The sequence below is a fragment of the Nicotiana sylvestris genome, chromosome 2, assembly GCF_000393655.2.
Source record: "Nicotiana sylvestris chromosome 2, ASM39365v2, whole genome shotgun sequence".
Lineage (NCBI taxonomy): Eukaryota > Viridiplantae > Streptophyta > Magnoliopsida > Solanales > Solanaceae > Nicotiana > Nicotiana sylvestris.
The window spans coordinates 45,523,532-45,539,899 of record NC_091058.1 but is presented as its reverse complement, the minus strand read 5'-3'; the positions used below and the strand labels follow the sequence as shown (position 1 = coordinate 45,539,899).

General features: G+C 39.7%; 3 protein-coding genes across 3 annotated transcripts; 1 reads left to right on the top strand and 2 right to left on the bottom strand.

Moving 5' to 3' along the window:
• Nucleotides 1-2,039: 2,039 nt before the first annotated feature.
• Nucleotides 2,040-2,621, bottom strand: LOC138884873 (uncharacterized). The gene is made up of 2 exons (XM_070165732.1): nt 2,445-2,621; nt 2,040-2,195 (listed from the first exon to the last, which is right to left on the bottom strand). The coding sequence occupies exons 1-2, from the start codon at nt 2,619-2,621 to the stop codon at nt 2,040-2,042; spliced, it is 333 nt and encodes a 110-aa protein (XP_070021833.1).
• A 101-nt stretch (nt 2,622-2,722) lies between these two features.
• Nucleotides 2,723-3,683, bottom strand: LOC138884872 (uncharacterized). Its single transcript, XM_070165731.1, has 2 exons — nt 2,988-3,683; nt 2,723-2,779 (listed from the first exon to the last, which is right to left on the bottom strand). Exons 1-2 carry the CDS (start codon nt 3,681-3,683, stop codon nt 2,723-2,725), a joined length of 753 nt encoding a protein of 250 aa, XP_070021832.1.
• Nucleotides 3,684-11,310: 7,627 nt separating this feature from the next.
• Nucleotides 11,311-15,794, top strand: LOC104247866 (uncharacterized). Its single transcript, XM_009803999.2, has 7 exons — nt 11,311-11,509; nt 12,627-12,994; nt 13,524-13,751; nt 13,842-14,196; nt 14,305-14,429; nt 14,567-14,702; nt 15,350-15,794. The coding sequence occupies exons 2-7, from the start codon at nt 12,651-12,653 to the stop codon at nt 15,587-15,589; spliced, it is 1,428 nt and encodes a 475-aa protein (XP_009802301.1). The 5' UTR covers nt 11,311-11,509; nt 12,627-12,650; the 3' UTR covers nt 15,590-15,794.
• Nucleotides 15,795-16,368: the final 574 nt, after the last annotated feature.

Here is a 16,368-nt window from a genome sequence, read left to right as displayed (position 1 = left end):
AAGAAGTGCCACCACGTGGCTGTCATCAATTTTTCCAAGATAATGTTTGACCCGGTGACCATTAACTCTGAATACCTCTCCATTTTTGTTTTTCAAATTAAGAGCACCAAAAGGGGTCACCAACACCACTTCAAACGGTCCACTATATTTTGATTTAAGCTTTTTCGAAAACAGATGTAACCGAGAATTGAACAAGAGAACCAAATCACCTACTTTAAACTCCTTTCCATGAGTATATTTATCATGAAGGTACTTCATCTTGTCCCTGTACAAGGACGAACTGGAGTAGGCATGAAATCAGAATTCATCAAGTTTATTAACTGTTCCACACGAAGATTGGCTGCAATATCCCACTCAAGATTTAGCTTTCTCAAAGCCCACATGGCCTTGTGCTCTAACTCAACCGGTAGATAACAAGCTTTCCCAAATGCCAACCGATACGGAGACATACCAATCGGAGTCTTGTAAGCAGTCCTATAAGCCCATAGAGCGTCATCCAACTTCTTTGACCAATCGGTCCTATTTGCATTGACCGTCTTTGACAGTATGCTTTTGATTTCCCTGTTGGAGACTTCAACTTGACCACTTGCTTGAGGATGATAGATGGTAGAAACTTTATGATTGACACCATACTTTGAGAGCAAAGTGTCGAAAACTCTATTGCAAAAATGAGACCCCTCATCACTTATGATTGCACGAGGAGCACCAAACCTTGTAAAAATGCTCTTCTTGAGAAATGCAACAACACTCCGGGCCTCGTTGTTGGGAAAAGCCACGGCTTCAACCCACTTTGAAACATAGTCCACCCCCACAAGAATGTAAGTGTTCCCACAAGAGCTAACAAATGGGCCCATGAAATCAATGCCCCATACATCAAAAATATCAACCTCAAGGATGATATTGAGAGTCATCTCATCTTTCTTTAAAATTCCACCCGCTCTTTGGTATTTATCGCATCTCTTCACAAAATCACTCGTATCTTTGAACAAAGTTGGCCAATAAAATCCACAACTAAGAACTTTAGAAGTCGTCCTCACCCCGCCATGATGGCCACCATAAGGAGAGGAATGACAAGCCTCCAAGATACTCAATTGCTCTTCCTCCGGAACACACCTTTAGATCACCCCATTCGTACAAATCTTGAAAAAGTATGGCTCATCCCAATAGAAATCCAAACTATTCCGCTTGAGCTTCTTCCTTTGGTTAGAAGAGAGCTCGCACGGGAGTATACCAGTCATAAGGAAATTAGCAACATCGGCAAACCATGACATATCATTCATCGACACCGAAAAGAGTTGTTTGTCGGGAAATGAATCATTGATCTTTAGGCCGTCACGAGGCCTCCCCTCCTCCAAGTGGGACAAATGGTCTGCCACTTGGTTCTCACTACCCTTCCGGTCCACAATCTCCAAATCAAACTCTTGAAGTAACAAGACCCATCGCATCAGTCTAGCTTTGGAATCTTTCTTCGTCATCAAGTACCAGAGTGCGGCATGGTCGGTATGAATAATAATCTTAGCACCCATAAGATATGGTCGGAATTTTTCCATAGCAAACACAATAGCCAAAAGTTCTTTCTCGGTCACCGTGTAGTTCACTTGAGCATCATTCATTGTCTTACTCGCATAGTACACCGGATGAAACATTTTGTTCACTCGTTGACCCAAAACCACCCTAATCGCAACATCGCTCGCATAACACATGAGCTCAAAGGGCAAGCTCCAATTAGGTACGGTAATGATAGGAGTGGTGGTCAACTTATGCTTGAGAAGTTCAAGGGCTTGCATACATTTTTCATCAAACACGAACTTAGCATCTTTTTCCAACAACTTTCATTAGGGGTTCACTACCTTCAAAAAGTCTTTGATAAATCTTCGATAGAACCCCGCATGCCCAAAATAACTTCGAACTCCCTTGACAGATATAGGGGGAGGGAGCCTTGAAATCACATCAATTTTTGCTTTATCTACCTCAGTACCATGCTTCGAAATTTTATGCCCAAGAACTATTCCTTCTTCCACCATAAAGTGTCATTTCTCTCAATTGAGGACAAGATTGGTTTCTTCACAACGGGCCAACATCCTATCAAGATTCTTCAAGCACTCATCAAATGAACCCCCCACAATACTAAAATCGTCCATGAACACCTCCAAAATGTCTTCCATCATATCAGTGAAAATGGTCATCATACACCGCTAAAATATAGCCGGTACATTACACAACCTAAAAGGCATCCTAGAGAAGGCAAAAGTGTCATATGGACAAGTGAATATAGTCTTCTCCTGATCTTCTGGAGCAATCAAGATTTGGTTGTACCCAGAATACCCATCCAAGAAGTAATAGAAGGCACGCCCAGCAAGTCGATCTAACATCTGGTCAAGTAAAGGCAAAGGAAAGTGATCCTTGTGGGTTAGTTTATTCAACTTGCGGTAGTCCAGTCATACCCTCCAACCAGTGGCGGTTCTTGTAGAAATCAACTCATTTTGAGAATTTGTAACCACTGTCATGCCACCCTTCTTCGGTATGCATTGCACCGGTGAAGTCCAAGAGCTATTAGAGATGAGGTACACAACCCCGGCATCCAACCACTTGATCACCTCCTTTTTCACAACTTCTTTCATTGCCTCGTTCGACCTCCTTTAGTGCTCCAAGGAGGGCTTTGCATCATCTTCCAGAATAATCTTGTGCATACAGAACGCGGGGCTTATTCCCCGAATATTAGTTAAAGTCCATCCAATTGACTTTTTCGCTTTTGAAGCACCACCAATGTGGCATCAACCTGTTGGTTAGTAAGATAAGAAGAAAGAATACAAAGTAGAATTTGAGCCTAAGAACTCGTACCTGAGGTGTGGAGGCAGTGGTTTCAACTCCAACACCGGAGCCTCCTTAATTGAAGGTTTTGTTGGTGGAGCCTTTCTATTCTCGAGGTCCAAAGATAATTTTCTAGGCTCATAAGAATAAGAGCCCATTCCATGTAAAGCATTCACGCACTCCACCCAGCTTGCATCCTCATTGACATCAAGATTCAATAGTACGACCTCCAATAGGTCCTCCACATTGATCATTGCACCGGTGTCATCAATTATTACTACTGTGACGAGGTCAACAAAAGAGCACACCTCGATACTGTTGGGCTGCTTCATAGACTTGCACATATGAAAGACCACCTTTCCATCACCCACCCGGAAGGTGAGTTCCCCTACTTCCATATCCACCAATGCATTCCCCGTAGCAAGGAAAGGTCTCCCCAAAATGATAGGAACTTCATAATCTACCTCACAATCCAAGATCACAAAGTCAGCTGGCAGGATAAACTTGTCCACCCAGCTAAGCACATCATCAATAATACCTAATGGTCTCTTCATCATTCTATCTGCCATTTGTAATCTCATAGAAGTCTGCCTCGACTGCCCGATACCCAAAGTCTTGAAAATAGAATAGGGTATAAAATTGATACTAGCCCCCAAATGACATAGAGCTTTAGCAAAATCTGTACTCCCAATTATGCAAGGAATGGTGAAAGCACCGGGATCTTCAAGCTTCGGGGCCATTGGATGCACTATTGTACTAACTTGATGAGTCATCTTTATAGTTTCACAATCCATAGATCGCTTCTTTATAACCAAGTCCTTCATGAATTTAGCATAGCCCGACATTTGTTCAAGAGCCTCCACTAAAGGCATATTGATGGATAAGCTCTTCATCATGTCAATGAAATTTTTGAACTGATTCTCATTTTTCTGCTTCGCAAGACTTTGAGGATAAGGTGGATGTGGCCTTGGCAAAGGAGTCTTGGCTTTAGGCACAACTGGCTTCGGCATGTCTATTATGTGTTCCCTAAATGGGTTCACATCATTTTGAGTTTTCACCTCGACATCTTGAATATCAATCCTCACTTCTTCGTTCACATTTTCATCAATCACATTTTCAACCACCAAAGGAACTTTATCTTCTTGCAACTCAACATCATCATCCACAATTTGCTTTTGTTTGGAGACATGCACATCACTGCCTCTCCCATTTCTTGTTTTTACCGCCATAACATGATTGTTTCCACCCTACGGGTTTACTACCCTATCACTTGGTAGAGCACCCTTAGGGCAAGTATTTAAAGACTATGAGATTTGGCCTAACTGCACCTCCAAGTTTCTGATAGAGGTATTGTGAGAAGCCAACTGAGCATCCGAGTTCGCATTCTTCTTCATCATTTGTTCGAACATCATTTCAATTCTACCCATATCATTGCTAGAAGAACTAGGACATTGGGATGGAAATGGGGGTGGATTGTTCGGTTGTTGGTACATTGGGGGCCTTTGAAAGCCTTGCCCCCAATTTCCTTGATTTCCATTGTTCCATTCACCTTGATTGTTATTACTACCCCAATTGTTGTTACTACCATTCCAATTTCCTTGGTTGTTTTGATTGTTGTTCTGATTGCCCCAGTTGTTGTTTTGGTTGTTGTTCCCCCAATTACCATTGTTTTGTTGTTGATTGCCCCAATTGCCTTGAGGTCTCCATTGTTGTTGGTTGGAAGAGTTGCCCCCTTGGCCTTGATAATTATTCACGTATTGAACCTCTTCACTTTGTTCATTATAACCATCATTTTGAAATCCATCACAATCATCATCAAATTGCTCAGAATTCTTTTGGTTTTGTTGCCTTCTTTTGTTGACAAGCATATTGACACCCTCCATGGCATTCACTTGGCGAGGATTTTGGACTTGTTGCAACTGTGCCTTTGACAATTAGTTCATAGTAGTTGTCAAATCTGCTATAGCTTGCCCATGATCATGTAATTCCTTGTGCAAATGAATAACTATGGGGTCACCCTAGGGCACATTGGCTCTACTTTGCCAAACGGAAGAAGTGTCAGTCATCTCGTCAAGAATGTCACAAGCCTCATCATAAGACAACTTCATGAAGTTGCCCCCAACAAGTTGTTTCACTATACATTGGTTTGTGGTGTTAATACCCCGGTAGAAAGTCTGTTGGATCATCGCCTCGGTCATATCATTATTGGGGCATTTCTTCACCATTGTTCTATAACACTCCCAAATCGCATGCAAAGGTTCCGTGGGCTCTTGCTTAAACGCTAAGATCTCATCTCTCAATGTAGTCATATGCCCCGGTGAGAAAAATTTTGCAATGAACTTGTCCGCCAACTCATCCCAAGTAGTGATGGAATGGTTGGGAAATTGCTCGAGCCAATCCAATGCCTTCCCCCTAAGTGAGAATGGGAAGAGTCTTAACCGGAGAGCATCCTCGGACACATTAGTTTGCTTGCTCCCCCAACATGTATACCACGAAACCCTTGAGATATTTGTAAGCATTTTGATTTGCAGTGCCCGTGAAGTACCCACGCTGCTCTAGTAAAGTCAACATCACATTGGTTAATTGAAAATTGCCCGCCCGGATTTGGGGTGGGATAATAGCACTTGCATAGCCTTGGTTCAGAAGCACTCTAAGAGCCACTCTTGGAGGTGGTGGAGGAGGATCTGGAATATTGTCATTAGCATTAGCATTAGCCTGGCGGTTTCTACGTTGTCCTTAAGGTACAAGAGGCACCTCATCATCTCCGACATCATCTACCTCCTCCCCTGCAATTACATTTCCAAGAGGGTCACTAGCATTGTTCACTGCCATTTGGTACCTGAGTTATGACACAAATAAGTTAGTAACAAAGAAGGAAAGAAGAACAATACATAAAACTAACTAAATAGATAGCCAAAATCGTTAGCTCCCCGGCAACGGTGCCAAAAAGTGATCACGACCTACTCCACACTACTATTGAGTAGCAAGAGAGGGTCGGAGCAACTTTTACCCGATTTAGGGTCGGGATCGATTTTCACAGAGAGCTAGAATTTGGAATTCAGTATCTATCTAGTTTAAAATTGCGTATGTGTTCCAAATTGCACTTCTAATCATTTTTGGGGTTTTTGATTTACTTATACTTTTATCAAACTACAATGGTAAATGAAACTAGATTAAGCTAAGAGTAAAATGTTGCGGGTTGCTCAAATGGTTTAAAAGGCATTAGGGTAGTGACTTCCGCCTAAGTGGTCAATTAACGGATACTTGAGTCTAAGGCATGATTGACGTATTTAGGGAGTATGATATAACCATTGTATGATTTTACCCACTCTACACTCTCGGTGGTTCGAGTGATTTTTCCCGAACTGACTTTCTCAAGACCAATTAGGTATGCAAATTTGCACAAGCAATCAAGGTTCAAGTCGGGTATTACTCTCTCAAGGTTTAACCCTTTAATTGGAGCTATCAATCTCTTGAGTACGTCCCAATTCCTTGTTGGACCAATTTCAGATACTCAAGCTCTCTTTCTCAAGAAGAGCTCAAGTCAACTAAACACAAACTAGTGTTTGCAACCACTAATTCAACAATTAAACATGAAATTAGCCCAAATATCAAACACCCATAGTAAATCTAGCCCTAAAACACAAAACCCATCAATTATCCACACTAGGGTTGAGACACAACCCTAGCTTATGAGTTTAGCTACTCATAATTGAAGAAGAAACACAAGAAATAGATGAAGAACAACTCATATTAATTAATTACTAAGATAAACAATAAGATTCAATGTTGAAATGTAGATAAAATTGCCCAAAATAGCTAAAATATTCGAACCCACTAGCGCAACTATGTTCTAAAACTATCTGATACCCTAAAAATGGGAAAAGAAGCTATTTATACTAAGCTGAAAAATCTAGACAAAAATACCCCTGCGGGGCTAGTGCGGACCGCACAAAATGGTATGCGGCCGCACTAGGGCTCTGAACTTGAAAATCTAACTCTTTGAACTCGGGCACTACGAACCATAGAGAATGGACTGCGACCGCGGAGGCTTCTAGTGCGGTCCGCATAAAATGGAGCGCGGACCGCATTGGCTTAAACTCGGAATTTGGCAACTCTCTGATCCTCCTTACTACGGACCTCACTAAATCGAGTGCGACCGCATTGATCTTAGTGCGGTCCACACAAAACTTAGTGCGGCCGCATTGCCTTTGTGCCTGAATCTCATGCTCTTTGAACCTCACAGTGCGGACCGCACAGAATGGTGTGCGGCTGCACTGGCCTTGTTTTGCCTGAGCATTGTCTTGTCTTGATACTTGTGCAAGTTTCACTCCTTTTGAGCTAATATTTGATTTCTTGTCACTTTGTTGATCAAACCTGCAATTAAGCACAACTTGTGAGCCTTTGGAACTATTTTGTACACATTTCTAATCAAAATTTAAGCAAGAAGGAGTATAAAATGTATCAAAATCCCTAATTATCAGACGGCTCGCATGGCGTGTATCCATGGATGCCCTATAATGGCGTTGTAGGTTGTTTCCTAGTTCATGACATGAAACGTCATTTCTAGAGTGACTCTTCCTGCCAAAACGGGTAATACTATCTCTCCAAAGGTTCATTCCACTGCATTATTAAAACCCTTTCCTATTATGCAGCATGGTAATATCTTATCCTCGAGTCTCATCTATATAAAAACTCATGGATGAATAATACACGCGCCGCTTCCGTCATCCACCATTAGTTTTTTTACATCAGTATTCGCGATACGTAAAGTTATAACCAAAGCATCATAGTGAGTGAAAGATAAACCGTTGGTATCTGACTTATCAAAGACGATACTATCTTTGAGGTCATCGTACCATTCGTGAGTGATCGTCCGCTTGAGTTTGTGTGTGGTGGTGAATTTCACATGGTTGATTACCGTATCATCGCTGCCGCCAATAATCATTTGTAAGGTACGAGCTAGTGAAGGTGGTTTTGGGGGTCCTTGAGGTTGATCACGTCCACGAGCAAAGTTAACCCGTCCTCGATCGCTTAGCAGTTCTTTTAGGTATCCCTGATTTAGCATTCTTACCACTTCCTATCGTATACCTATGCAGTCTTCGGTCTTGTGTCCCCTTTCCTAGTGGAATTCACATAGAACGTTCGATTTTCGGGTGCTCAGATCTGACTTCATCTTTTGTGGCCACTACACCTTTATGCCGAGCTTTTCTAGTGCATACACTATTTTTGAAGAAGAAACACAAAAGTTATGAGCATATAACAGTGGAGGCATACCTCTTTCATTTCTATGTAGCGCGGTGTGTCGAGGTATGGCGTCTGCATATCGTGGAGGAGGTGGAATGTATGTCCGGATGTAGGGCTGATGCCTTTCTCGATTGAAACGGGATAGTTGGTCCCGTTGACCATCGTTGCGGCGATCTCTCCTTGTTTAGGTTTGGACCGATGTTAGCCGTTGGATCGGACTATTTAGGTCATCCTCATCTGCCCTTACTTCGGTACAATAGGCATTATGGATTTCTTCCCACGTGGTGGTGGTAGGGGGTACTTTATAAGTCTACTTAGCAGCTTCTTGGTTGCTTTTGACCCATTTCTATTTAATCCATTTTGGAAGGCTGCTACTGCCATCCCTTCTGATACATTAGGTAGGCTCATTCTTACCCTGTTGAATCGGGCTAGTAAATCCCGAAGTCCTTCGCATGTCGTCTGCCTGACGGCGAAGATGTCATTTACCCTAGCCTCTGCCTTTTTCGCTCTCGCGTGAGCGGTGATGAATTTATCTGTCATTTCTTCGAACGTTGATATTGATCATGCTGGTAGTTGGGAATACCATGTCAACGCCCCCCTGTCAGAGTTTCGCTGAACTTTTTCAGCAGCACCGATGACACCTGTTCTTTCGACAGATCGTTGCCTTTTACTACAGTGACGTAGTAGATTATGTGATCTTTCGGGTCCGTGGTGCCATCATATATTTTCAAGTATGGCGGCATTTTGAAGGTTTTCGGAATAGAGTGGGGAGTCACCTCTTCGCTATATGGTTGTTCGATGAATCGACCTACGTCCCATTTTGGTAGCAACTTCGGAGCGCCCGGTATTTTATCGACCCTTTCGTGATGCTCCTTCATCTGATCGCGAAGCGTTTTGTTCTCATTTTCTATCTCTTCCATTTTCTTTAAGATGTCAGCAAGTGCATTGTTACCTGCATCAGTGACATTATGAGTGTTACATGTGCATGGAGTTTCTGGCTCATCGGCGACAGTTGCGATTTCTGTGTGTATTGAGCCTCCGGTATCCCTTTGAACGGGTTTGTCGAGTATGCTGCTCAAGGTGTTTGTCAACCCCTCTTCTAATAGCCTTTTTACAGCCGGTGATGCTTCTCTTGTTGCGGATGTTGAGGTTTCCTTCTCGCGCGAGACAGTCATGCTTTCGTGTGGGGGGTTGAGGCATCTCCCTCAGGTGTAACGCTTGGCATTACATTTTCATTGTCTTCCCTGCCTGCTTCGTTGATGGAATCCAGAAAGTTGTTCGTGACACCTACTATTACCTTTAATCTTGCTTCTCCCTTTCCTGCCATTGTTGGTCTTTTCGAGGCTAAGAAGTAGTGATTATCCCTTTCAAGGATCTAGACGAAACCAAAATCTCAAATCCCCAGAGACGATGCCAAATTGTTTGACTCAAAAGATATTGTAATATTTTTGAACAAATCAATCAAAGAAAATAAAGAGGTAAATCTTAGCTAAGTATAACAATCTCTAAAACCAAAGGTATGTAAGATGAATATAGTGGATAATATTCCTTGATGAATGATCGAACGCTAAAGATGCCAATCGTTTACGTAAAAAAAATAATATTACAGTCAGTGTTTTTCAGCTAGAAAAGCCCCTTTTACAAGGTTGTTTTCCCGCTATATATAAGAAACAAACCCCTTCTGAACCCTAAAAGGCATATTATGGGGAATATCCGAAGGAATATTCCTAGTGCCCCCTATTGGACCTACACGACTGTAAAAGTCGTGCAGTCTCTGTTTGCTTGTCTATCGTTCTCCACTGGACGTCGAGCTACGAGGATCTCGTCGTTTGTCGTATTCATCAATGGTCGTGGTCGTCCAAATTTGGACCAATACAACAATGTTATGAACAAATTAATAATATGCTTCTGAGGTCAAATATATTCACAAGATAAGTGTGTAGAAAGTGAAGGCATAAAAATTAGAAAGGATTTCAATCATCAGAAAATGCAAGTAGCACATGATGGAGGAAAAAATAAGAGAAGTTGAATGCCAAGTATGATTTGGTTATATATGTCCTATGCAGACAGACCTTCAAAGACCAATTCGTTAAGTGTCCACACTCCACCACCGTGATGATATAAGACCGACCTTAAATTATTTGGACGGAAACTGATTTAAAATTCATGAACACTTTAGTGGTTGTAAGAATAAATTATGCATCTTTCAAAAAACATATTTTTTTCTCACGAGAACATTTCAATTTTAAATATATATTTACTTATGAAAAAGTTTATCCATAATTTTAATAAATTGAATAAATTTAATTTGCATTAAATTATCCAAGTGAAAAACTGAAAAAATCAAGATAGTTAATTTACTTTCCTTTTTAATAAATCGAACCATGAATGCGCTTAGACCCATTTGGCTTAGTTGATTTAATTAGCTGATAAGCATTAGGTGCTGAAAAACACTTTTAAGTGTTGAAACTGATTTAAAAAATAAGCAGTTACGTGTTTGGATAAAAGATTAAAAATGCTAAAATTAATAATAAGCAGTTGAAGAATTGGGTACGAAGAGTTTTGTTTAAAAAGAATTATTTTAGGGATATAATAGTAAATATTTTGGTCAAACCTAAAGTGCTTATAAGCTGAAATTTGATAAGTTGGGGAAGACCAACTTATGGCTTTTGACTTATTTTTGGCTTATAAGCACTTAACTTATAAAAACTTTTAATTTTACCAAACGCGTAGATAAGTCAAAAAGTGCTTATAAGCCAGTTTGACCAGCTTATAAGCTTAGCCAAACACCCTCTTAATCACATTTAGTCGTAAAAATAAAAAGTCTCAAAATATCACAAAATTATAAGCAGGAAAAATGATACTGTATAATCGCTCTCAAAATAATAGTAGAATAAAAAATATATATATATATATATATATATTATATATAAAAATAATATAAATTTTATATTCTTTTTTTACTATTAAATATAAATAATTTTTAATGCGGGTTAAAATCGAAAAAATAAGTTGGTCCGGCTAGTGCAATTTGCACCAAAACTTCGTGATAATATGAATTTCCATTAGCCAAAAATTGGGTTTGACTTGTTCCATTTCCTGCTCACTTTTTCAACATCGGCCACTATTCAATCCAAACAGTGACCACTAAACCCGTCTCACTAGCCACGTGGGACAATACCATTGGCTAAATCTCGTGGCACCCAAAGACCTTCCCTGCCACGTTTTCATCACCAACTGCATTTTCCAGTTGTTACAAAGTGAAGATATTTTATTTATTTAATCCAACTTGGCGTCACGCACTCTCCATTTCTGTTACGCTTGCTCTTAAACCCGTCAGATCCGCCCCTTCTCTCTCTCATGGTCAAAACCCTACAAATAGCAGCATAACTCGACGGAGAAATCGAGCGAAATAATAGTCCACGGACATCTCCAGATCGTCGTCGCCGCTGTAAGTCTCTCCGATCTCTTCTCCATGTACTTTTCTATAATGGATCTATTCCATGATTGAGTTTTACTGCTGATTTTGTTTGCGCATGTTGAAAATGAGGTCATGGATGTATTAGAAGGAGAGATCTATCGATCGAAACATTGTGTGAATTTGAAAATATTTTGTGGAGTTGAAATCTGAATCGTGTAATTAGAATCAATAGATCTGATGATTTTATTTAGCTCAAGATCTGTTCTTTCTATATATGCTGTGCATGTATGTGGCCGTGCGTCGCCTATACTTGTCTGAATTCCGAATGTACGAAAATTGAATTGTTTGGAGGCTCTTTAGCTTTGATGGGTAATGTGACGGTAAAAGAGATCTAGATCTGAAAAGGCATCTATGTGTATAGTCTTTACATGTTTTATAGAAAGAGATATGGTTTGATGAATTGACTTTTATAGATGAAATGGATTTATTATTTATGTGATGTTCACTAATCGACCATGCAAAAGTATTTGAAGTGGTTCATCAACATCAGAATTGATGTTTTTGCATTTGTAGCGACCTTTTAGTCGTGTTGCAAGCATTCAGAAAAGTTTATTTGAATTAGTTATCCTGTTAATAGCAGGAATATGTTGATTGATTAAATTTCCGATTTCCATGTTTTAATCCTCTGGAATTGGGGGGCACGGGGGCGGGTGTAGGAAGAACTTTCTCGTTTTGTTTACAGATATCAGCTCAATTTATATGCTTAAGTTATAGTCATGTTTCGGGTGCAAATAATATCCTGTTACTCTCAGTTAGGAAATTATTGGTTTGATATATATGGTTTGCTTAATCTGAATGAATGACAACACCTTTCATTGATTGAGATTTTGCTCTAAAATCTATCTTGAGATGTTGTTAATACTAGTATTATTACATGTAGATTTAATATTTTTTGCTAGCTATGCACATTAAAATTACACTCAATTGAGTATCCCACAATTAGAAATTTTGAATAGTTAATATTTTATGTTTTTCCCCTTTAATGTTTTAAAGATGTTTGTACTTTTTGCTGGTATAGTTGAGGGACTATATCTTCACTGTCAATTGTCTAATAGTTCTTGTCTTTGTTTTTTCATGGTTCGAGCAGAGATAGTTCTGTTTATAGTGAACAATGGGAGGAGGATTCAGAGTGCTGCACCTTGTGAAACCATTTCTTTCATTCCTACCAGAAGTGCAGAGTGCTGACAGGAAGGTTCAATTTAGAGAGAAGGTCATCTATACTGTAATTGCGCTTGCCATCTTTCTGGTTTGCAGCCAGCTCCCTCTTTATGGCATACATTCCACAACTGGTGCGGATCCTTTTTACTGGATGCGTGTCATTCTTGCGTCAAACCGTGGTACAGTCATGGAACTTGGAATTACTCCTATCGTGACTTCTGGAATGGTGATGCAATTGCTAGCTGGATCAAAGATCATTCAAGTGGACAACAATGTCCGTGAGGACCGAGCACTCCTGTTAGTTCATACACTTTCAATATTATTATTTCTTTTATTTTGTTTGTTTACTCTTTTTACAACTATATGTATTTGCATCAGTTTAATTTATTGGTTGTCCCTTGTTTTATTCCATATGCAGTGGTAATAGTATAGTTTGTAACCATCAGAAAAGGATATTATTTGGAACTTCTCGAGGATGATTTGATATATAACTTTTATGCTCAAATCAGTTTGCAGAACCTATATTAGTTGTGTTATATGGATTTGCAAGACAAATTTCATGCTTTGAATGTTCCCACTCTTGAACTTATACTGATATTTCTGCCCTCATCTGATGCTTGTATCTGAACCTACTTCACTTGCTCCAACCACCCCCCTCATCCATACCCTCAAAGAAAGGGATGCCGCTTTTTTGTACTTACTACACAATTTACCTGACAAAATTTTGTTCCTGCTATTAAGTTAACTAGATATTATGGTGTTTCTGTTACCTGTTCTGCTCAATAAGCTCTCTGATGTGCTCTCTTGACAAATTTATCTCATGCAGTAATGGTGCTCAAAAGTTGTTGGGTATCCTGATTGCTGTTGGTGAGGCAGTTGCTTATGTCCTGTCAGGGATGTATGGCAGTGTTAGCCAATTGGGTGTTGGAAACGCTATCCTCATTATCCTTCAGCTTTGTTTTGCTGCTATCATTGTTATGTGCTTGGATGAACTTCTTCAGAAAGGATATGGTCTTGGCTCTGGAATTTCCTTGTTCATAGCTACCAATATCTGGTAAGTTTCTTACTGGCCATCAAAAAACTTGTTTTGGGCTCCTCTGTACAATCTTGGAGCTTTTGATTCCAAGTTAATTATATTTTGCAGTGAAAGCATTATCTGGAAAGCCTTTAGTCCCACAACCATCAATACTGGGCGTGGCGCTGAATTTGAAGGTGCTATTATTGCTCTGTTCCATCTTAGTATTACTAGAGCAAATAAGATCAGTGCCCTTCGAGAGGCATTCTACCGGCAAAGTCTCCCCAATGTGACAAATCTGCTTGCGACTGTGTTGATCTTCCTCATTGTTATCTACTTCCAAGGATTCCGTGTAGTTTTGCCAGTTAGATCTAAGAATGCTCGCGGACAGCAAGGTTCTTACCCAATCAAACTCTTCTACACCTCAAACATGCCTATTATTCTTCAGTCCGCACTTGTCTCCAACCTTTATTTCATCTCTCAGGTACCTAATTGTAAAGTTTTTTTATTTGAATTGACACCTTACTGTTACCTGTTCCAAGAGTGTTAACAAGTTATTTTCTTTTTCCTCTTCTCTTTACTCTATGATCAGTTACTCTACAGGAGGTACGGTGGAAATATCATCGTGAATTTGATAGGAACCTGGAAGGAATCTGAATATTCTGGTCAATCTGTTCCTGTTGCTGGTCTTGCTTACCTTGTTACTGCTCCATCAAGGTATTGTATCCTTTTGCTTCAGCTAATCAATCTCTATTTGCTGTAAATGTTCTTCACAGATCTAAGTTTAGCCCCACATCTTATACTTATTGCTTCTTACTCAATTGCAATTGACTGTCTACTTTCATGTATTTCAGCTTGGCAGAAATGGTAGCACATCCATTTCATGCTCTTTTCTATATAGTGTTCATGTTGTCAGCCTGTGCCCTGTTCTCGAAGACTTGGATTGAAGTTTCTGGATCATCCGCCAGAGATGTTGCCAAGCAGCTTAAGGTAAATGATCTTGTAGCATTTGCTTTTGCTGGGTTGCCTTTCAGTCTCCCAATCTATTTACTCTATCCAAGTGATTTGACAGTAATACTAATCAAAATTCAACTTGATCAGACTTCTAATGTTAACTTTCTTACTGGGGTTCTAACTTTGCCCCATACTGTAGATTATGAGAAGAAATAAATGCTATAGATTACTTAATTGTCAAGAACTAGTCACTTCCAGGCACCATAAGTTGAAAAAGACAGCAGAGTTTATCTTTCCATTGTGCTAACTGCTCATAAAATACTAATGAAAATTCATAATATTTGACTAAGCAATGTCCCACATCTCTCTGTATAACTGAATCACTGTAAAACCCTGGTTAGTTTTGCCTATGAATGAAAGATGTAGGTTTTTGGAGCATGGTTATCTCACATGGATTATAATATAGAAACAGAGTGGTCATAGTACTGAATGACAAAGGTTTTGTGTATTTCCAGAAACAGTTATTTTTCAGAAAATAAAAGTAACTCTTTCAATCGCCATTGGAAATATTACAATTATTCTCTTTGGCGGTAAAAAGTTTGTTATCTTCTTGGATTTTTCTAGATGCCTATGACTCCACGAGTATTGCTGGTATGACACTTCTAATGATATTTGTTTTACAGGAGCAACAAATGGTGATGCCTGGGCATCGTGATTCAAACCTGCAGAAAGAATTAAATCGTTACATTCCTACCGCAGCTGCCTTCGGAGGAGTATGCATTGGTGCATTGACAGTTTTGGCAGACTTGATGGGAGCAATTGGATCAGGAACTGGAATTCTTCTTGCTGTCACAATCATTTACCAATATTTTGAGACATTTGAGAAGGAGAAGGCGACTGAACTAGGAATGTTCGGTTTGTAGGCTGTAGCATTTATGCTAGATTTGTCCCCATGTGTTCTGCCTTAAAGCCAAAAGAGCAATGTAGTGAACTTGTTGGCTTCTTATGGATAGATATTAAGGCCCAAGTCTTTCTGTTAAATTTTGTAACTTTTTTTGTTTTTAACTGTGCTGATGAGCCTGAATGTTTACAAGACAACTAGGTTAATTTACAGAAGTTTTCACAGAAGTGTTGCTATTTACCCCTTTCTTCCCATTCCCCTGTATAATGTGATGGATGATATAAGCATCGAGCACAAACAAGCTTGGGAACTTGGTGTCTTGCTTTTCGGTATGTGGACATGTATGTATGCTTTCGATTCCTCCAACACTCCGTTTCTGTAAAGATGGTTGCCATGATATGTTGGGTTAAGCAAAGGTTTGTAGATGTGCTGCTCCAGTAAAAAGTTAAACATGTTCTGTGAAAATGTCCTGGTGAATATGTCGTGAATCATAAACAGCAAGTCAATGATCTTTTTAAATTTGGACTTACTAGTTTGGTGGCTGGTGTAGACAGCCTCGGTCTCGTACCTTGGATGCCATGAAAAATGGCAACAATTGGGCGTCGCATGTTTTGGCTATTTGCGGAAAGCCATTTTTTTTATTTTGAGGTTCTAGCTAGTGACTTTGAAATTTGCTAACAGCACATGTATGAATTAGGTGAATCTCGAACAAGAGTTGGGAAATTTATGACAAAACCAATTAATAAGAAGAAAAACAAACACCAATGTGAATTTAGACAGACACAATGTACATAAATACGC